The sequence below is a fragment of the Bombina bombina genome, chromosome 2 (genome assembly GCF_027579735.1).
Source record: "Bombina bombina isolate aBomBom1 chromosome 2, aBomBom1.pri, whole genome shotgun sequence".
Classification (NCBI taxonomy): Eukaryota; Metazoa; Chordata; class Amphibia; order Anura; family Bombinatoridae; genus Bombina; species Bombina bombina.
Window position 1 is genome coordinate 299,702,388 of NC_069500.1, and position 22,740 is coordinate 299,725,127.

The 22,740-nt window shown below is 39.2% G+C and overlaps 1 protein-coding gene across 1 annotated transcript in view; it reads right to left on the reverse strand.

The window, feature by feature from the left end:
• The window catches only part of CEP120 (centrosomal protein 120), a 340,556-nt gene that overhangs the window by 221,065 nt on the left and 96,751 nt on the right, over nt 1-22,740 (reverse strand). The window contains exons 7-11 of the mRNA XM_053701613.1: nt 14,761-14,985; nt 13,895-14,129; nt 13,430-13,607; nt 12,157-12,306; nt 8,769-8,951 (exon numbers count right to left, since the gene is read on the reverse strand). Coding sequence (XP_053557588.1) covers nt 8,769-8,951; nt 12,157-12,306; nt 13,430-13,607; nt 13,895-14,129; nt 14,761-14,985 — 971 coding nt within the window. The remainder of the gene's footprint in view (nt 1-8,768; nt 8,952-12,156; nt 12,307-13,429; nt 13,608-13,894; nt 14,130-14,760; nt 14,986-22,740) is intronic.

Here is a 22,740-nt window from a genome sequence, read left to right on the forward strand (position 1 = left end):
GCCTCCTCTCTTATAGACACCCGGTCAGGAAAAAGGGAATGAATCACATGGTGCACAATGCAGGACCGTCCCTGCTATGAGAAAGCGTGCCAAGCTTGTAAGCTGCATGGCTCTCAAAGTGAAAGTGAAACCTGTATATTCCATAACAGCCTATGAGCTCATAACATCTCACACATAAAAGCAGCATAAAATCAAATAAACATATAAGATTATTCCCCCCTGTTCAATAATCTCCCTAAGGAGATATTAACCCTTGATTCTATACAGATAAAAGGAATCACACTGTGACCTTGTCTTCTTGCGTTATCATACATGTATAAAATATGAAATGATTTTACCAGAATCTTTGCCGTGGAGCAGGAACACGGCCCTTTAAGTGTGACAGATAGTAGCATCGCTTCTGACATGGACTTGAGTGAAGAAAGCAGGCAGCGGAACTCATCAACGCTGAATGCCTATGGAGCTGTTAATATGAGTCGGGATGGTTTTGCAGAAAGACTCTCCCTGCAACTCCGGACTCTAACCTTCATCCATGCTCTGAGAGGCTGACAGAACTACTTAAAACTCCAGTCCCATCTTGAAGAGTACTACCCTCCATAATAGACTACTCCGAAATCTAACACTTCTCTGCCAACATCCTGTGATGAAAGGCAAAGAATGACTGGGGTTATGAGGAAGTGGCAGAGGTATTTAAGCCTTTGGCTGGGGTGTCTTTGCCTCCTCCTGGTGGCCAGGTTCAGTATTTCCCACAATTAAGGAATGCAGCTGTGGACCCTTCCTATATTAAGATGGAACGAGCAGTCTCTAGGTAAGTCAGATTCTTGTGGTCGGTGAGAATCTGAATGGGATTGGCGGTGCCTTCTAACCAATGACACCGTTCAGTTAAGGTTATCTTAATGGCTAAGAGTTAACGATTACCCACATAATAATTCCCCTCTGTAGGAGTAAAGCGCTTAGAGAAAAAGGCTACAGGGTGCGACTTGGAGGTTAAAGGATCCCTTTGGGTTAGAACTGCTCCAGCCCCTATATCGGAGACAACAACCTCTAAAGTGAACTGTAGGTCAAGATCAGGATGGAGGAGCACAGGAGCAGAACAGAAAGCCTTTTTTAGACGAGAGAAGGCATTTATGGCCTCAGGGGGCCAATGTTTGCAGTCTTTGTTCCGTTTTGTCAATTCAGTGAGTGGAGCGACTGTTTGAGAAAAGTTCTCTATAAACTTGCAGTAATAATTGGAGAACCTCAAGAATCTCTGTAATTCCTTTAATGAAGTAGGTTGAGGCCATTCTAAAACTGCAGTGAGTTTAGCAGGATCCCATGGCAAAACCTTTCGAGATGACATAACCAAGGAACTAACTCTGAACTTGGTCAAACTCACATTTTTCTAGTTTGGCTACTAAAGAATGGTTTCTGAGACGTTGAAGTACCTGTCTCACGTGCATGGTAGTCAATGACAGGTCATGGTAGACATCGTTGACAAATGCCTGTAAAGACTGCAGGGGCGTTACACAGCCCAAAGGGCATTACAAGGTATTCGTAATGCCATGATCTTGTGTTGAAGGCGGTCTTCCATTCGTGGCCTGGGAAGATACGAATCAGATTGTATGCCCCACGTAAGTCTAGCTTGGTGAAGAAGCGAGCATTCTGGAGTGAGTCATACAGTTTGGTGATCAAAGGAATGGGATAGTGATTCTTGATAGTTATGTTGTTCAAGGCCTTGTAGTCGATGCAGGGTCTGAGCCCACCATCCTTCTTACTGACGAAAAAGAAGCCTGCCCTAGCAGGAGAGGAGGAAGGGCGAATGAAACCTTTAGCTAGGTTCTCTTGGATGTACTCCTCCATGGATTTGGTTTCAGCTTTGGAGAGTGGATAAGTCCTCCCTTTAGGAAGTGGGGCTCCAGGAAAGAGATCAATTTTGCAGTCATAAGGACGGTGGGGTGGCAGCACATAGGCTGCTTTCTTCTCAAAACACATCTGTGAAGTCTGCATATACTGAGGGAAGGTTTAAAGGAGTCTGTATACTGGCTATGGGGATGCAGAGCAGAGGAGTGACTTTAGCTAGGCAGGAGTGAAAACAGGAGGTACCCCAGGAGGCCAGTTGTCCTTCAGCAAAGTCGAACTGTGGATTGTGTATACGAAGCCAAGGAAGACCAAGGATGACAGGCTGTGCTGGGGAATGAATGACCTCGGACTGCAGCTGTTCGGTATGAAGGACTCCCACAGTCAAAGAGTCAGGGGTGCTGACTCAAAATGGATCAACCCTGAACCAAGGGGAGTGCAATCCAGAGTAGTTATTTTGAGACAATGTCTTTTCTGCAGAATAGGAAAGCCAGCTTGAATTATAAAACGGTGATCCAGAAAGTTTCCAGCTGCCCCTGAATCAATGAAGGCTTGAGTGTGGAGAGTATTCTAAAGGAAAGTAAGGGTAACAGGTACCAGAATCCGAGAGGAGTGAAGGGATTTAGTAGTGATCATGCATAGAGATACCCCTGTGTTATCCTCTAAGCATTGGCTTTTCCCGGCCGAATGTCACAATTCTTTAGTTGGTGGGCGTTAGAACCACAATAAAAGCATAGTCTCAATCTCCTTCTTCCCTGTCTTTCAGACTCTGAGGGTTTGAAGGAGGAGAGGATCCATGGGTTCCTCCACTGGGGTAACTGGAGCTGTTGAAGGGGTAAAGGATACTGCAGAAACCGGACGAATAGAAGGACGGGAGGGAAGGACCCTCCAAGCTTTGTCTCTCTCGGCTTGTCTCTCCTGAAAGCGAGAGTTCAGAATGATAACGTTTTATAAAAAGTCATCCAAAGAAGAAGGAATATCACGATAAGTGAGTTCATCTTTGATGCGTTCATGCAGACCCCTCCTAAAGGCTGCCTTGAGAGCACTGCCATCCCAAGTGGTCTCAAGTAACAAGGTGCAAAACTCAATGGCGAATTGTGCCACAGTTCTATTGCCCTGGCGGAGATCCAGAAAATTCTGCAGCAGAAGTATGGCCAGAAGTCCAAAACGCAGAAGAAATGAACGCAGAAATGAACGCATCAGCATCATTCAGGAGTGGATCATTCCGTTCCAAAATTGGAAAGAACCCAGGCTAGGGCCTTGTCTTTCAGTAAGGAAATGATAAAGGTGACCCTTGATTGGTGAGACTGAAAGGTGTGAGAATCGTTACGGAAGTGCAGCCTGCACTGGTTAAAAAAAAAACCTGCAATCAATAGTATCTTCATATTTGTCAGGCAATAGTATCCAGGGAATGCTTCCAGAAGCAGGGGAAGAAGCCGCAGTACTAGGAGCAGAGACTGGCGGTACAACAACAGGAGCAGTATTCCTTGTTGCAACAAGTGCAGAGAGTTGAGCGGTTATAGCCTCTAGTTTGGAATCCACACTCCGCAACTGTGTGGTATGGGTTCCCAACATCTGTCCTTGAAGATAAACTGCTCGCTACCTCATTTGGCTCCATGGCACATGTATAATGTAATACTTCTGGGATAGTCCACTATCAGACCAAACTCGGCCAGTAGTCTTCTTATCCCAGCGTCGAGCCGGAATGATAGGGGATATCCCAGAGCAGAGAAAGTTTGCAAGATGAGGTAGCGGTACTCACTATAGGCAGGATAGTCTTTGATGACAGCATGCCGGGAATCAGAGGAAGGCAGTCCAATGGTAAACCACTAGAATGGTCAGGCAGGCAGGGTTTGGCAATGGTAAAGCAATCCAGTATATTAGGGGTTAAGCAGGCAGAGTAGTCAGACAGGCAGAGTTCAATAACGTAATGGCAATAAAGTATACAATAACAAAGACACCCAGGAGCACACAGAGTAACACCTCTACTTGGGCAGTGATAGGTAGAAAGTGAGCAACTTACATAGGCTCAGGATTCGCGCCACAGGAGATCCTGACAGGCTTCACAGTGAGAGGAGCAGACACATCCCTTGACAACGAGCAGGGAAGCAGGCGCCGTGCTCCTAGCAATTTAATCATTGACTCTTCTTAAAGGGATATTGTACATTAGATTTTTTTTTGCACAAATGTTTTGTAGATGATCCATTTATATAGCCCATCTTTGGTAAAATTTAGTGTTTATTTTTTAAAATGTGCTGATTTTCAGAATCCTAACCAAGCCCTAAAGTTTTAGATGTATACTGATGTATACATATTCCTTGTTGTGTAATGGGTCTTTTAATATGCAGGGGAGGAGAAAGGGGGGGGGGGGTCTGTTCTTCTTGCTTTCACAGCCCCTTTCAGTGGGTGTCCCAGCTTAACATTATCAACAGAGGTAAACTGGGAGCTTCTAAATATGTTTTTAAAAGGTTTTATACTGGATTTTTATTTCAGTATCTGTGCATATTTTTCTTTATAGTAGTGTCTATTATATACAGTTATCTGAATATTGGTGAATACAGTCACTTTAATAATAGATATGGAAGCAAATGATCCAACCAGAGATATGTCCTAGATTCTATAATAAGCATAAGTAAAGTTATAATAGCTAATATCTAGCTTCTAAAATCTTGAAAATTTGCCAGCCAGGTCAACAATTTCAGTATCTGTGGACTGGGAAGAAAAACTAGTCAGTCAATGATGTACAAGCTCCACAAATAATGGTGGTGACAATCCATGGTGGTTCTATCGCCAAATGTGTTAATAAGCTTGTACCAATGAGTTAATAGCAAGAGAGGATAAAATACATTGGTATTCGTAGAAATGTGAGAGAAAAAAAACTGTCAGTTTGAAGGCCCACATATGAAAACAAAACAACTGAGGAGATGAAAAGTAGCTGCAAAACTGAAGCACCTCATGATTGTTGCTGGGAACTAATTATATGAATCTCTAAATGCCCCTGCTTTTTGCCATCTTGTTGATGTAATGCTCGTGGGATATTCCACTATCAGACCAAACTTGGCCAGTAGTCTTCTTATCCCGTTGTCAAGCTGGAATGATAGGGAATATCCCATAGCAGAGGAAGTTTGCAAAATGAGATAAACAGTACTCACACTATGCAGGGTAGTTTTTGGCGGCAGCAGGTAGGAATCAACGGTTAGGCAGTTCAAGGGTTAACCACTTGAAGGACTGAAACAGACAGGATAGTATCGGACGGCAATAGGTAGGGAAGCCGGCGGTAAGGCAGTTTAAGGGTAAATCAATAGAATGGTCAGGCAGGCAGAGTTTGGCCACAGAATGGAAATTCAATATTTTAGGGTTAAGGCAAGCAGAGTAGTCAAACATATAGAGTTCATCAACAGTTAAGCAGTCCAGCAATTCAGGGGTTAAAGGGACACTGAACCCAAATTTTTTCTTTCGTGATTCAGATAGAGCATGCAATTTTAAGCAACTTTCTAATTTACTCCTATTATCAAATGTTCTTCAATCTCTTGGTATCTTTATTTGAAATGTTTAAAGTTTAGATGCCGGCCCAATTTTGGTGAATAACCTGGGTTATTCTTGCTGATTGGTTGATACATTCATTCACTAATTTAAAAGTGCTGTCCAGAGATCTGAACCAAAAAAGAAGCTTAGATGCCTTCTTTTTCAAATAAAGATAGCAAGTGAAGAAAAATTGATAATAGGAATAAATTAGAAAGTTGCTTAAAATTGAATGCTCTATCTGAATCACGAAAGAAAAATTTTGTATTCAGTGTCCCTTTAAGGCAAGCAGAGTAGTCAAACAGGCAGAGTTCAGCAACAGTGAATCAATACAGCAATTCAGCATACAGATATACAGCACCCAGGAGCATAAGAAGAAACACCTATACTTGGGCACAGGTGACAGGGACTGAGGCTTTTACATAGGGAAGACAGGGCGGGTGGTGAGGATGTCATCACCGTGCTGCAGTTAAACTGCCGTATCCCTAACAGGAGGAGTGCCTGTGTCCGTGGCAACGGCCACAGCAGAGCAGAGAGCAGCGTGACAGTTGAAGCCTTCTTCTGTAGTAATCTTCTTCTTTGTAGATATTTGCAGGGAGATTATCCACTTATCACTGAGTTCAAGGAAACAAGAGTGTCTTCTCTGAGAACTTCATAAACAACTGAGATTTTAATTGCAATTAAAAAATGGATGTAACTAATCAAAACAGCAGCTTGTTTCCTTAGTAATTTGCACTGCAGACTAAAAATGCCAGGGATAGAGAGACACACCAGTCTGCCACCTTTCATGTCCGTGCATACCTCAGGATTGGAGCACCAAACAATGAGGCAGGTAAAATGGTGATGGTAGCGTTACATGCTGTGACACTGTGATGCTTCCTGGTTGCCCCATATTGCTGTGATCAATGCAGCTGCTGGACTGGATCGTTTGTGTGACCGAAGTGACATACTCGGAAAGCCGTTTCAGACAGGTTTTTTTTTTTTATTGTGATAAAAAAACTCCAGCCTCATGCAATTTAGATATTGCATAGCCTTATATTGAGATTAATTGCACAGCCCTAAAATTATATATATATATATATATATATATATATATATATATATATATATATATATATATATATATATATATATATATATATATATATATATATATATATATATATATATATCTATATCATACATACACACACACCTACCTAGGTGTATTTGTATGCATTTACTCACTACAGACTAACCTCACTCACAATGGGTCAAAATCCTAGTAATAAATCACAATATTTTTGTTTTTACACAGTTAAAAATAAAAACTGAGTGTCAAAGTATCTTATTAAAGTGATGAGATTTACATAAAAGAGCAGCATTTCCACCTTAATCAATTATTATTTTGCCTAAGAAAATAAATAAAAGCAACTTAATGTTGTTGTTTTGTGCTTTACTGGTGTGTCCACAACTGTTTTGAAACTCTATCGCTGGAAAAAGATCCTTCGTGAGGATCCGAAGTCAGAATTAAGGAGCCACTCTTTCCCCTCAGAAATTATATTTATTATTTTAATAACTGGCAATTATAAACCCTGACTCACGTTTATCATATTGCGGGTGGGCAAGGTTCCCTGGCAGGAAACCTTTTCACTCACATTCGCTTGTGCAGGCCCCTGCTCTTTTACAGCCATTTACAAGGGCTACAAGAGGCAAATGCAGCTTGATAAATAGAGCATTATTACCTAAAACTGAATGTGGAATGCAAAAAGGTAACATTTGCAGTGGGACAAGTGATCTTTATAGAATTCTAGTGCTAACAAAAATTAAGTATTTAGGCACCAATAATGCTTTTATGGCATAAAAAAACCAAAATCAATTAGGAAATACTTATTTGGAAAATGTTCATAGTAGATATAATTAAATTAAACTTTGCTTAAATAGGGGTAGGGTATAGAGACAATTAAATAGCTTTTTAAGTATCTAAAACTCTTACATGATGTATAAACATTTAGCAGTTGTAAAATCTAGTACATATATATTTCTTTAAATAACAAATTACATTTTCTGACATTTAGAGATAACTTCTACCAATTTACCGGATAAATATTAATTATAGTTTGTGTTTAAATATCACTAAAGTGATGTGTGCATTAAAACCAGTGTTTTTTAAATGAAGAGCAGTATATTTCAAAGACAATAAGAGGGTTTTTGTCCATTATATTAAAATGATGAAAATGCCTCTCTCAAAACGTATCAAATATGGCTTACAAATAAGACTTTAAATGTGAAAACTGAAATATTCCAGCGAAAAAGAAACAAAGTCCCTGTTAAGTATTTTCCTTGCCTTTCACAAATGCAACTCTTTACAAGAGATTTTAAAATTAAAGCACAGGATAACACCATAATTACATACTCAAATAATTATACCAATTATACCAAAGGGGTAAAAAAAAACAGATACGTTCCCACACCAGGGGCAGTGCTGAGCCAGTCCTGTGCAGCACATGGTTGTTGATTAGTGGGTACATTTGTAAATTTCTTATGATTGGCTCACCAAACTTGCTTTGCTAAGGAGCAGTAACGTAATGCAGACCTCAAACATGACTATACCTATGGGTTTAACCTATCTGTAAGGGTTATACACAAAGCTACCAAGGGACATTAGCTCAATAATGAAATGCTCTAACAAAACAAAATATTTACATCTATCTTTAACTTGAAAAGGAAAGAATTACAATGTATAGTTTAAGATAAACCACTAAAAACAAATATATAGTTGTATGAACTTTAATCTCTTAAAAAGTAATCTAAAATAAATAATATGAAAATGTTTCTTATAAACAAACTACATTTCTACTACAACTGAGAATTATGAGTTACTGTAATTATGAGTTTAGCAGAGAAGCTTTTCTTTTCAAATAGTGCCATCTAATGGTCAGGATTGGTCATTCTCAAACAAAAACAAATTTCTGTTCCAAAAATTGAATAATAAATTAAATAAACGCACACAAAAAAAATAAGATCTATTATAAGAGATATTGATGTGCATTTTGAATAAAGTTGATTTATTTAAATCGATAAATGAGGAGAGAGAACAGACATGCACAATAGAGAGCAATGTTAATCCATAAACTACACTCTAGTAAACTGCACAACATAATTTACAGTGTAATACGTAGCAATACATTTAGGTGAGAACAGGATTAAAGGACACTAACCTGTAAGATGCCTTTCTTCTTACTTGGTCAGTGGCCTAATACTAATTAGTTTACTTTCACTATGCAGTTACAAAAACAATGTAGATTTTGTAAATTCACAGGTTCATAGAATATACCAAACAGATGTTTCTGCAAGTCAGGTAAACAATTTCCAATGATTGCACTTTACATGCATTTATGTATTGCTGTTCTGTTAAATTCCAATCTCACCCTTCAATGGCAGTAAATGGAGTGCGTTCACTGAAGGTCTGACGCCAGCACTGGTCACCATGAGGGCCTAAAAAGCGGGTTTTTTCACAACTCAAAACATTAGACAGCTGAAGTCTTGCTATTCCAAGTAGAATGTCTTTGGTCATTTTATCTTTGTGCCATAATTCAACAAGCAGCGGAAGCCTGAAGAGGAGATAAAACAAAGTGTCATCTGCACAGTTATACTTTTTTAGTACTTAAAGGATTACTTTCTGTTATCATTTTTAAGCTAAACAACTAACATATTAAAGTTAATAAACATTAATTAAAACCTACTGACCTATATTTTCTCCAAAACAAAGTTTCATAACGTTCTAAAAGTTATATCTTTTATTCGCCGATGATGTCACGTTATCCTGCCCACTATTTTCAGCACTGCATGTTCAAAATACTTAAACCAATAAATTTGTGTTTAAAGCGCCATTTTGAAACCTAGTTATTGTAAATGGATTGGTACAGAGCAAAGGATACCCACGGAGTGGGTTTGGAAAACAATTAAATTTGCAGACAAGATTTCCGATATACGGTAGAGATATGTTAATGAAATGCTATTGATAAAAAGCGTATTTGGGGTAGTTAGTTAGTTAGTTAGTTAGTAACAGGCATAGAAAATATTCACTTACAGTGGCCCTTTAATGGGAGGCTGCTCTGTGATAATAATTTGGCTTCATTCAAAAGAGGTCTTATGAATTACATTTGCAATTCCTCAGTTTTATTAAAGAGGTAAAGTTCTAATAATATTAACGTTGGTCTAATTTGGCTTCATCATAAATAATATATTTGTGTAAGATTTCAGTGAGTAGTGGTTTGACTCACATGACTTGGGTTTGCAATGAAGTAAAGTGCTTGAGGTGCCCAATTCCAATTGTTATCCAATTATTATCTTGGGCAAATCATCTGTCATCACATATTTGTAAACTACACTACCTTACTACACATACAACCCCAATTCCGAAAAAGTTGGGGCAGTATGAAAAATGCAAAAAGAAAACAAAAAGAGTAATTTGAAAATTCATTTCACCCTGTACTATATTCAAAACACATTATTTGATGTTTTACTTTAAGTGTATTTTGAAAAATACATAAAATTAACATTTTAAATCTCATGACTGCAACACTCCAAAAAAGTTGGGACAGTCAACTGTTTAACACTGTGTAGCATCACTTTTGCTTTTCAGAACACTTAATCTTTTGGGCACTGAAGACATCAGTTGGTTAAGTTTAGCAAGCAGAATTTCCCCCCATTCATTCCTTATGCATGTCTTCAGCTGTGCAACTGTACGGGGTCTTTGTTGCTTTATGTTGCACCACACATTCTCAATCGGAAACAGGTCAGTACTGCAGGCAGGCAATGCTAGCACCCGCACACTTTTGGACCTGACACTGATAACAGCTTGGATGGTCCTTTTTCTCTTTAGCCCCGGGAACACGATGGCTGTTTCTACAAAAAACTATTTGAAATGTTGACTCGGACCACAAAACACGATTCCACTGTGCTACTGTCAATCGCAGAAGAAACCGAGCCCAGAGAAGTCGGCGGCGCTTCTGGACAGAGTCGATGTATGGCTTCTGCTTTGCATAGTAAAGCCTTAACTTGCATCTGTAGATGAAACGGTGAACGGTGTTGACCGACAAAGGTTTACCAAAGTATTCCCGAGCCCATGTCAGGATATCCAGTTACAGACTCATGTTTTTGAGACAGTGATGTCTGAGGGATCAGAGATCACGAGTATTCAGAAGTGGTTTTCGGCCTTGCCCTTTGCGCACCAGATCCCTTGAATCTTTTAATTATATTGTGCACTGTAGAAGGTGAAATGCCCAAAATCCTACCGATTTGTCTTTGGGGAATGTTGTTCTCAAAGTGTTGGATTATTCGCTGATGCATCTGTTGGCAGATTGGCGAGCCTTGACCCATCCTTGCTCTTGAAGGACTAGGCCTTTTCTGGAGGCTCCTTATATACAATGATTACACAATTGCCTCACCTGTTTCATATCACTTTCTGATTTCAACTTGTCACATCGCTATTAGTCCTAAATTGCCCATGTCCCAACTTTTTTGGAGTGTGTTGCAGTCAGATTTAAAATGAGTGTATATTTTCAATAATACATTAAATTCACAAAGTAAAACTCAAAGTTAAAAATGTCTTCATAATGTGTTTCAATATAGAACAGGGTGAATTGAATTTTCAAATTGTTTGTTTTTTTTACATTTTCCATACTGTCCCAATTTTTTCGGAATTGGGGTTGTACATCATAAAAATGTGTACCCATTATCTGTTTAACTTGTAGTTTTTTTCACTAAAGCTTTTCAACTCTAAACCAATTAGACTGAAACCATATTAGTTTGCCTCTTTCATTTTAGTTTTTGTATCTACTAACTAGTCCAGTGTGGAGTAATTTGTTACAAATGTTAAAAGATAGCTGTACAAAAGTGCTTTAGAGGGATAATAAAGACCAAAAATGTTATTGTTTAAAAAGATAGATACTCCTTTTATTTACCATTCCCCAGTTTTGCATAACCAACAGTTATAGAAATATACTTTTTACCTTTGTAATTACCTTGTATCTAAGCTTCTGCTGACTGGCTCCTTATCTCAGATATTTTGAAAGATTTGCATTTCAGGCAATTAGTGCCGATTCTTAAATAACTTCACGTGCATGAGCACAATGCTATCTATATAAAACACATGAACTAACACCATCTAGCTATGAAAAACTGTCATATACAGAGGCGGCCTTCAAGGGCTTAGAAATTAGCATATGAGCCTACCTAGGTTTAGCTTTCAACTAAGAATAACAAAAGAACAAAGCAAATTTGATGATAAATGTAAATTAGAAAGTTGGCTTTACTATCCCTTTAACAAAGACATTTGGAGCTCTGCTTCTTCACATATATTATTTAATTAAAGAAAAAAAAATATATAACATATCACGCACACAATCTGTATATATTGCACAAAGTCTTTGGTTGTACAATATAGTGTTCCTAAAGGGTCTCGGCAAAGAAACCTAACTTCACACTTACTTTTTATTTAAACAACTAATACAACCTTAAAAAAAAAAAAATACATGTACATATTATGCTAAGGCTAATTTTTGCTTTTAACACACATTCCATTAAGCTTTTATTTAGTGTTTAAAAGATACCTTTAAAGATTCAAATAATTATTTCATCCAAGCTGTTTGCATTGTGTGGAGTACTTTATAATAGTAGTAGTAGTAACAATAATAATGATAATAATACTACAGTCTTAATAACATCTTAATTGCTATCAAACAATATTATTTGATGTCTTTTTGAGCAACTTTTCTTAAATGAAATACAGAAATTCTTCAAGAAGACAAGTACCTGAAAAATGTATCTTGAAGCTGATGAGGCAACGATGCAAAATCAAATGCGCAGTATGACTGAGGTAGAAAAACTTCCATATTTTTTCGTACTTCCACTGGAGGGCTGGTAATAATAGGTGCAGCACTTCCAAAAAATGGGTAAGTGTATCTGTATATAAAAAAAACAACAAACATCATTACATTCATTTACAGACAAATCAATTTAAGTGAACAGCCAAACCCTTGAATAGTTAACGGGCCATACTAGTCTAAAAACTACATGTTTTAATACATCAGAGAATCTCATTTTTCAACTATCAACCCTGCTCTACTGTGTGTTTAACCTCTACAAAGGGCATATACACACAGAATAAGTTCCACTCGGGACCCGCAGAACCCGCTAAGGGTTCAGTCAACAGCGCTAGTTGCACATCTGAGTCATGTGACAAATCAGCAGCGACTTCTGCTTGGGACAAGCAGTGCACCCTTGGATCCTGAGCGGCACTTCTGTCTGTTTAATCACTTTGAGGTTTTTAACAAACAGAGCAGGGCTGAAGTCGTAAAAATGACATGTTCTAATGGATAAGAGCATGCAATTATTTTTACTTTATAGCCCTATAAATTAGCTAATGAATTAAAATTTATAGGACAATAAGTGTCAAATTTTAAATGCACAGCAGTGTGTATACAAAAATACTTCTTTCAAAAGAAGCCTGACCCACTTCTAACAGGGTAGTAGACAGCATGAAAAGCATACCCCAAGTGCCAATGACATAATGCGACAATGGAGCAGTAGAAGAAAGAAAAAAAAGATAGTCTTATCTTCTTATGAGCAGCAGGTTGAATGTGTGAGAAATTATCACAAAACTTTAAAAATATTTTTGCAAACACATTTATATTCCAAAAGTGCTTCCATTTCATAGTCAAATTACACCCAACATTGAAGTTTAGCTATTACAATTTGGTGGTTTCAGCTGGTTTACTTATGGCTGGGAACTTAAGCCATTCAAGACCAAGGAAAAACGTGTTAACATGAAATTAGACAATAATACATTATCTCAGTCTGGAGGGTTTTTAGCTCCCATACTGTTCCCATTAAAATAGATTCAGTAAATAATTGAACACTTTAGAGACTAGCTAATAATGCCAAGTGTGTGTTCTTCAGCGGTTCTTTAAACAAGAGTTTAAAAAAATACCACAAAAATAGGGGAAACAGCACTTTGTAATTCAAGATTATTATTTTAAAAAAATTTAAATAAAAAAAGTAACACATTTATAAAAGTTAAATTGACCTTAGAACACAGTTTATGGGGAATCCAGCATCAACATCTTGGATACTTCTTAAATCAATAGAAAAGCAAAAATGGCGAGCAGCAGGCGGTACTACTATCCTCTGTCCAGAAGTAGATTCAGAAAGACTCTTGGCCCCATCCATAGCACTTTGTGTAGTATGCACAGGAGGCTGGACACCTGCAAGACAGAGGGCAGATTTAAAAAAAAGATTCAGTACAAACAATTCATAAGACAAATACGGAATTAGGGTATTTAAAAGGGGCTGCAATCTCCCTCCTGACAAAATGTATATGTTGACTACATGGATTTTTCATAAATAAAACAAAAATGAGCTTTTTTAAAATGTATCCTTTTCCCATCATTCATTGTACGACAGTGTTTTTAAATAACTATACAGTACTTTTATGAGAGCTCAATGACTCAATTCAGAGTGTATTTCTAAGTATACTCTTATAAAAACAAACCTGTTATCGGCTCTGCTGGAACGGGAGACTTTGATGTGGCTTGTTGTAGCTCTGCTTGTGCCTCTGACTTTAAGCTGTCCACTTCGCTTTCTGTGGCTTCATCCTTGGTTGGTGGGGAGTTACTGAAGAGTGGAGCTTTTGGCCCTTCTTCAGGACTGCAAGGCTTTTTAAGTGGGGTAGACTGACCTTTTGCTACCACTGGAGTTTCCCGATGTTCTTGGGGAGGATGAAAAGTCTAAGTATAATGGCCAAGGAAAATTGTGACAATCAGGAAAATCAATGTTGAAATTTCTGTATTATATACTGCATATATTTTACAGTTTAACTTCTTGGCTTCCAGAGAAGGCTTACATCTCTGGTACATTAAAGGGACAGTCAACTCTAAAATTGTTATCGTTTAAAAAGATAGATAAATCCCTTTATTACCCATTCCCAAGTTTTGCACAACCAACACTGTTATATTAATATACTTTTAACCTCTGTGATTACCTTGTATCCAAGTCTCTGCAGACTGCCCCCTTATCACATGGCTATTTATTTATTATATATTGCTTTGCATTTTAGCCAATTAGTGCAGTGTCAGGCAGAAATTTAGAGGTTACATGTTATAAAGTATATTAATATAACAGTGTTGGTTGTGCAAGGCTGGGGAAAGGCATTATATATCTTTTAAAACAATAATAATTTTGGTGCTGACTGTCCCTTTAAGCATGCAAACCATTAAGGCAGCAAATTGAGTTAAATAAATGTTGGTCAAAAATTGAAGGCTAAAAAGCAAGACCACAATTTGTGATTGCATAGAAAGTCTTAGGCTTATGTTGAAATAGGAATAACTATACAACATTAAGTATCAAAGCTGTACTTACCTCCTGAAATACCTCTTTTTGCAGAGCTACAGATACTCCAATAGTTGGAGACATTTCCACTGGCACAGAAGAAAGATTCTGTTTTGTTCGATTTGGTGGTGTGAGGATGAATTCACCTTCAACCACCACTGGGTGGTGCTCTATTTCTGTACTGGCTTTCTTTATTAATGTTGTTAAAGGGATATCTGTGCTGCCAAGAGACTGTTCCCCACAGCAAAGATGAATCTATGGAAGGAACATGTCAAACAATGTATAGCAGCATTAATGCAGGTCAAGTAAAATGCTACTTGTCAATGTGTAGTGTAGAAACGGAAAAGGACATTATCTTCAGAAACACATTTTTAGAAAAGTATGGGGAAAAAAGTGAAAATTGTTGGCCTCCAAAGAAAACAGCTAAATAAGATTAGACACCAATGGAGAAAAGGGAAAGCAACTTCATCAAATGGACACTGTAGTCAGAAAACAACGTATTTTTAAAAAAAGAATGACTTTTTTGTCATAAATCACCCCCCCCCCCAAAAAAAATAAAATAAAAATATGACACTGTTTTCTGACTACAGTGTTGCTTTAAGCAGGTACAATAATGGTAATAGAGTTAAAGGCACATGAAACCCAAATTTGTTTTGCATGATTCAGATAGGGCAGCCAATTTTAAACTACTTTGTAATTTACATCTATTATCAAATTTTCTTTGTTCACTTGGTATTTTTTGTTGAAAAAACTAAGGAGTGTGCACGTGCCTGGAACACTCTATGGCAGCAGTTTTGTAAGAATGTTAAGGCTGTGACACACTGCAAGCAATACGACGTGAGGTGAATCAGCTGCTTCGCACCGCGTTGCATCACTTCTGAAGTTCAAATATTTCATCTCTGAGCGCTCAGCTACGCAACCTGACGCGGCTGAGCGCACAGAGATGAAAAGGCAAGACACACTGAGCGTGCACACCCGCATGACCACGCTGCACGCCACGCTGCTCTCAGTGTGTCACAGCCTTTAACCATTTGCAAGAGCACTAGCTGGCAGTGCTATTTGCTGCAATATAGTACTCCAGACACCTACCTAGGCATCTCTTTAACAAAGAATACAATGGGAAAGAAGCAAATTTGATAATGGAAGTAAATTGGGGGGGGGGGGAATGTATTGTCTGAACTACAAAAGAAGAGGTTTGGGTTTCATATCCCTTTAAGTTGAAGGGTCTAAGGCAGGTGTTGCAAATCTGTTGCATCCAAAACAAAATGTGCTTACTCTGCCTATTATCCCTTGCTATATTTATAAATTAACTTTAATGTTCCATTAAATTAAAAAAGGTACCTACAATGGGCTCTTGGGATATTTCTTTTTAAAAGATTGTTGCCAATCTGAGTACATAACTCACACAATGGTGGATAAGGGTAACATGTCTTGTGCCAATTTAAAAGGTAGTTAATACGTTTCTTATTGCTTTTAATTCATATTTTCTTATATCATTTTAGTTAATTAGAAGGTTAAATATATTAAAGGGACATTAAATCCAAAATATTTTTTGATGATACAGATATACATTTAAAAAAAACGAAGAAAAAAAAAAAAATTATGCTTACCTGATAAATTTATTTATTTCCCGATATGGTGAGTCCACAACGTCATCAATTACTAGTGGGAATATCACTCCTGGCCAGCAGGAGGCGGTAAAGAGCACCACAGCCAAGCCGTTAAGCATCACTCCCCTTCCCACAAACCCCAGTCATTCAACCGAAGGGAAATGTAAAAAAAGAATTAACACAAAAGGTGTAGAGGTGCCTGAGGTTTAGTCAAAAATAACTGTCTTAAATTAAAGGGTGGGGTCGTGGACTCACCATATCCGGAAAGAAATTTATCATCAGGTAAGCATAAATTTTGTTTTCTTTCCTAAGATATGGTGAGTCCACGACGTCATCAATTACTAGTGGGAACCAATACCCAAGCTAGAGGACACAGATAACTAGGGAGGGAGAAAAAGACAGGTAGACCCAAACAGAAGGCACCACCACTTGAAGAACCATTCTCCCAAAAGAAACCTCATCCAAGGCAAAAGTATAAAAATTATAAAATTTGGAAAAGTATGGGGGCGGAGCTAGCCGGCGTCCAAGATGGTCGCTAGCATGTAGAGCTCTGAAGTAGGATCGGCCTAAAAACAGCCTTAGCACAACAGAACCTGCGAGCTGGAAGCTAATAACAAGTGCACTTATTGCCTAGTAGCCCAGAGATCATATGAAGTGAGGCGGAGAAGACCCGGTGTTGTAACTAGCACCGTACACTACTGCGGCCTTCCGACGGCCACCCACATCGAGCCTTAACAGCATCCGTTACGGAGGTGCGGCGCACACAGAAGCCTTCACACCGCTCACCGGAGGAACAATTCTACACCGCACGATCAGTGCTCTCCATCTGACCAGCCACGCGGACACCACGTGAGGGGTGAGAACGTAATGCAGACATGATAGTCTCCATTACCATATAATACACATACTGTGGCCTCATCACTGTAATCACACAGGGGAAACTGCTCCCACAACCGGGCAATTCACGTCATACAGCCTATCCAACCTCCATTACCCGGCAAATATCCCTGCATTCTACATAGCCCACTGTGCTGCATGACACAAAGATGGCGCCGTTAGACACATCAGTACAGGAATCACAGCCTCACTACACTTAGAGAAGGGGGAGATAATACACACTTACAGGCGCTTTACCTATGAACATTAACCCTCTCAATACACTTATACCTAATCACAGCAGCTGAATCAGTGTATTGAAACAGAAGGGCTCCCTTCCCACTATGTCAGCCAGGAGGGCACCTAGAGCTGAAAAATCCAGTAAGAGCAGCACAGCCCCCACAGTTCACAATTTCTTCAAAGTAGTGGAAATGGCAGCTACAGATCCAACTGAACACTCGGATAAACTGCCTTCTTTAACATCTGCATCAGATACAGGCACAACAGAGGCAATAAAAAAGAATAAAGTCCCAACTAATCCTTTGGAAGAAGTTTGCCCCACTAAAGTTTAACCGGACAATTTGCTTATACAGATACCCTCAGGAATACTTCAAAGTCTTTAAGGGGCCTCAATAATTAAATAGACAGAGTTCATCTGAATAGTAGTATTGAATAAACCAGTGCCTGTCAGTGTGCTCAGCATATAACAAACAGTTCTTAAATTTTGAGAGTCCGCTCTATAGCTCATATGTATAGCCTCTAATTAGGTGTTCATTGGCTTTAACGCTGACTTGAATAAGTAGATATACAGGTATCCCAAATATGCTCGACAAAAATACAGGTTGTACAAATAGAGATTCTCACCAGCTGTGGTATCCTGCTCTCCCAGGCTACTGCCTGTCCACCAACGCGGAACGAGCGCACCTCTAGCCGGGCTTCTCCTTCGGTAGTGTGTCCTGTATCGAGCCGCGTCCTGTTAGCCAATAGGAACCAGGTGGTGACGTATCCTACGTGTCACTTACGCCACTCCGCCAATGGTAACCCGGTTAGTTGACGTTTCCCACCTGTCATCCGTGGGCAGCCAATCCATACGTGTTGAGGGAATCCAATGACCATCCAGGGGTCGGCCTCAACTTGCGATGTCCGTTTACCAAGCAAACAGGGAGCAATCAATGGGCCATAATGAATCAAATGCATGTAGTGAGGCTTCACTGTACACACGCAGGCAAAGGTATTACAAGCGGCCCCTATATGAAAAATTGAAGAGGGTAACCATTTACTTCCTCCTCACTTAGGGTAACTCCGGTGGGCTTAGCAGATGGTGCTGGCTTGTGGTAAAAAATAGGCAATCAGAAAAAAGCAGAAAAGCATGCCAGGCACCAAAAATAAATAAAAATCTTATTTTATTGGTATTCCATTAAAAATAGTATTACAACAAGAGCAGTGTGGGGGGACCCCCAGACAAAACAGACTAACGCGTTTCGGCTAGGAGAGCCGTACTCATAGTCCATAAAACTACTAAGAATGCACTGATTAAATACCCAGTGCTCTATTTCTATTGGTTGGCCATCTAATTGAAATTTAAAGGTACAGTGCCCCAAACATCTAAAGCACCTCAATGTATAGTAAACATAGCTATATTTAGATACTAAGGTAATTTCATTAAATGGCCAAATGGGGGTGAGAGATCTTAAATAACTTATATATATGATAAATGACATAATATTATCACAGGACCGGCTCAACTATAAATGTGTATAAGGAGTACATGTAGCAATGCATAATTCAAGGTTATAGCCAAATTAGACTTAATTAGTCTAAAGAGAGGAAATATTGTTATATAATTCTTCTGTTCCAATATACACATTGGTAGGTACGGGGTATATTACCATATTCAACCTATGACGGTGAAAAAGTGACAAAAAGATGTAATGAGCCCATGACTAGAGGCGCTGATCAAATATTCATAACCCTAGATGGTGTTAAAACGATAGAAATGGTATAGACCATTTGGGTATATAGTGACCCTTCCCTATTCTATAATATATCATTTAGAGGGAAGTAGCATCAAGCAAATCCAATAGAAAGTGTAAATGAGCCTATGACTAGAGGACGGGTTGACTATCTAAAATAAATAACTTCAATTAAGTACACATAAATTAACCTCTGAAAAGCCTTAGGACCTATAGACTAGATCACTAAAGTAAAAGTAGTTGATTTCAATATATATAGTAATGAGCCTATGACAAGAGGCCAGCGTGAAAAGCTAGATATGGTTAATTAGTTGTACTTATTAGTGAAACTGGTATCCATTGCCAAGGTCCCTATGTACTAGATTTGTCTTAGTGTTTGTAATGAGCCTATGACTAGAGGATAGTTTGAGGACTTGATGAAATTAGTTAAACATATATGGTCAGGTAGAACTAATACCTATTTACTTGGTCCCTACAGGCTAGAATAGTATGTGTTTACTGAGGGAAAACAAAGAGCTACATGATTTGCTAGGCTGTGAGTGATTTTGGGGCCCATGGGTAAAATGTGGGACCGAGTTAGTTCCTCACTTCCAATAATTAATGAAATCGTATTCTGAGTTTAGGCCCCAAGGTCTCTTGGTTTGGAGCCTAAATATCCAGTACATCTCTTGCCTTGACAGGACGTCAAAGCGGTTGCCTCCCCTCTTTTGATGTTGTACCTTTTCAAAAATCATCCATTTGAGGGAGTGACAATCTTTGTCGTGCTTTTGTACAAAGTGAGTTACCAATGTAGTACTACTCTTGCCTATTCTGATCGTGGACAAATGTTCGCGTATCCTGGAGCGGACGTCCCTAGTGGTCAAACCTACATATTGCAGATTGCACAATGTGCACCACAGAAGATAGATGCAATACGTAGATCTGCAGTTGACACAGGAGGAAATATCGAAGGTTTCCCCAGTCACTGCTGAAGTGAATGAGGTACCAACCTGTACGTGCTCACATGCCTTGCATTGTAAATATCCGCACCTATATGTTCCTCTATGGGTTAGCCAGGAGGAAGCAGCTCCCATCTCCGGTCTAGAACTTTTTAATTGAGAAGGGGACACTAGGTTACCTATAGATTTATTTCTTCTATAGGAAAACCTACACCCTCTTTTAGCCGTTTCTGTGAGAGCATCATCAGCCACTAGTAGTTTAAAGTGGTTGCGGATAATACCACAAATCTGTGTGTACTGGGCTGAGTAATCTGTCACAAAAGTTAATGTGTTGTCTGTACTTTTTTTTGGGATGGGTTTATCCCTTAAAAGGGTTTCCCGAGGCATATTGTTTACTTCATTTCTGGCTCTTTTAATGATTTTTTTACTGTATCCTCTTTGTTGCAGGCGTTTTTCCAAATCATCTGCATGAGTGGCATAGGTTTGGGGTAAAGTACAGTTGCGTTTAATACGCACAAATTGGCCCTTTGCTACAGAATACGGCATGTGTTTCGGATGGCAGCTTCTTGCGTGTAATAGGCTATTCCCTGAGATAGGCTTCCTATACACTTGTGAGGAAACCTTGCCCAGAGAGCAGCCCCTCAACTCAAGGTCCAGATAATGGACCTGGTCTTTGTGGAACTCAAATGTGAATTTTAGGTTTACTCCGTTTTGTCCCAAATATTCCACAAATTCACATGCTTGCTCCATGTTTCCCCTCCATATAAATAGAAGGTCATCTATGTAACGGATATACAATCTAATTTTCGGTCTGAAGGGGTTACCAGCCGCATAGACGTGGCACCGCTCCCACCAACCCATAAATAGGTTGGCGTAAGTGGGAGCAAATTTTGCTCCCATAGCGGTCCCACGTCTCTGCAGGTAGAACTCCCCCTCAAACCGAAAATAGTTGTGAGTCAACAGGAAGTGGGTTACATCCACTACAAAGGTAATGAACGGGTCGCTGTGGGTCGTTTTCTCTTTCAGAAAATATGTCACTGCTTTTATGCCCCATTCATGGGGTATATTGGAGTAAAGAGAAACGACATCCACAGAGAGCCATCCAAAATCTCGTTCCCAAGGTACGTTTTCAACCAAATTCAACACATGTTTAGAGTCCCTGGCATAACTGGGGAGTGACTTGACCAGAGGCTGAAGGACTCCATCCAGCCAATCCGAGAGATGTTCCAGCATAGACCCTATGCCATTCACTATGGGTCTACCTTGGACATTTTCTAATGACTTATGCACCTTTGGAAAGTGATGGAACAGTGGGATGACCGGATGTTCCACAAAAAGATATTTAAAGGTTTTCTCATCTAAAAGTCCATCCTCCACTGCTCCATCCAATAGGTGCATAAGTTCTCTCTGGAATCTATTGGTAGGGTCCTGACTTAGATGTTGATAGTTTTCCACATCTTCAAGCTGTCTTAGGGCTTCTTTGATGTAGTCTGATCTATTAAGGAGGACTACTGAGCCCCCCTTGTCCGCCTGTTTTATCACCACTTCCGTATTTTCTTCCAAAGATTTAAGGGCTTTTCTTTCATTAAATGACAAGTTTCTCATAGGACTAGTCTGGGACAAGGATAGATATCTCAAATCCGATTCTACCCTCTTATAGAAAGTCTCGATTATGTTGCCCCTACTCTGGATGGGGTAGAAGGTAGAGGGGTTTTTATATCTTTTGACCCTGTCTGGGTTTGCCTCCTCCAATCTTGGCAATCCCTCTCTCCCCAACTCCTCCAGAGTAATGAGATCACATGTCTCGAGGAAGTCAAGTTCCTGGCAAATATCTCTTTGGGATGTGCCCACAGTATTTGCTGCTTCCTGGTCTGTGTTTGTTCCTGAAAAATGTTTACGTAAAGTTAGATTACGAATAAATCTGTTTAAATCCAGCATTGTTTTAAACAAGTTGAAATTAACTGTTGGTACAAAACCCAGACCAAGAGACAGCACCCTCTCCTCATGGTTAGTAAGAATGTGGTTAGATAAATTTATGACGGTATGTACTTGGACGGGGCTCTCGTCTGACGTGATGGATACCTCCCTTGTTGGGGTCCCTGTATGGTAGTACCTCCCCCTTCGCTGGTGTGATGGCCTATCTGAAAAACCTGCTCCAGTTGTACTAGCTCATCATCCCTATTGTGTACCATATTATTGGTGGATTGAGCTGGAGTATAGTGGTAATCAGATGTAGGTTGATACCTTCTTTGTTGACTTGATTGGCCCCTAGATCGTGAGGAGTTGTAGATTATTCTACCTCTCCCAGAGCCTGCCCTATTACCACTCCTACTCCGGTGGTACATATGACCCCCGCTTCTATTGAGTTCAGTGTTAATATCAACGATTTCTTGTGGAAAGTTACTATCTTCATTCTCTGACTGTGTACTATCGCCACCTGAGTCAGCCTCACTCTCAGAAAATGTAACTGATCTTCTACCTCTAGATCTTCTCCCCCTGTTACGTCTTCCCCCTCTGGAAAAATTCTGGGACCTCCTAAATTGGGACCTTTGGCTCTTATTCCAAATATATATTTTGTTACTGTCATAGTCTGCCTTATCTCTAATAAATTTA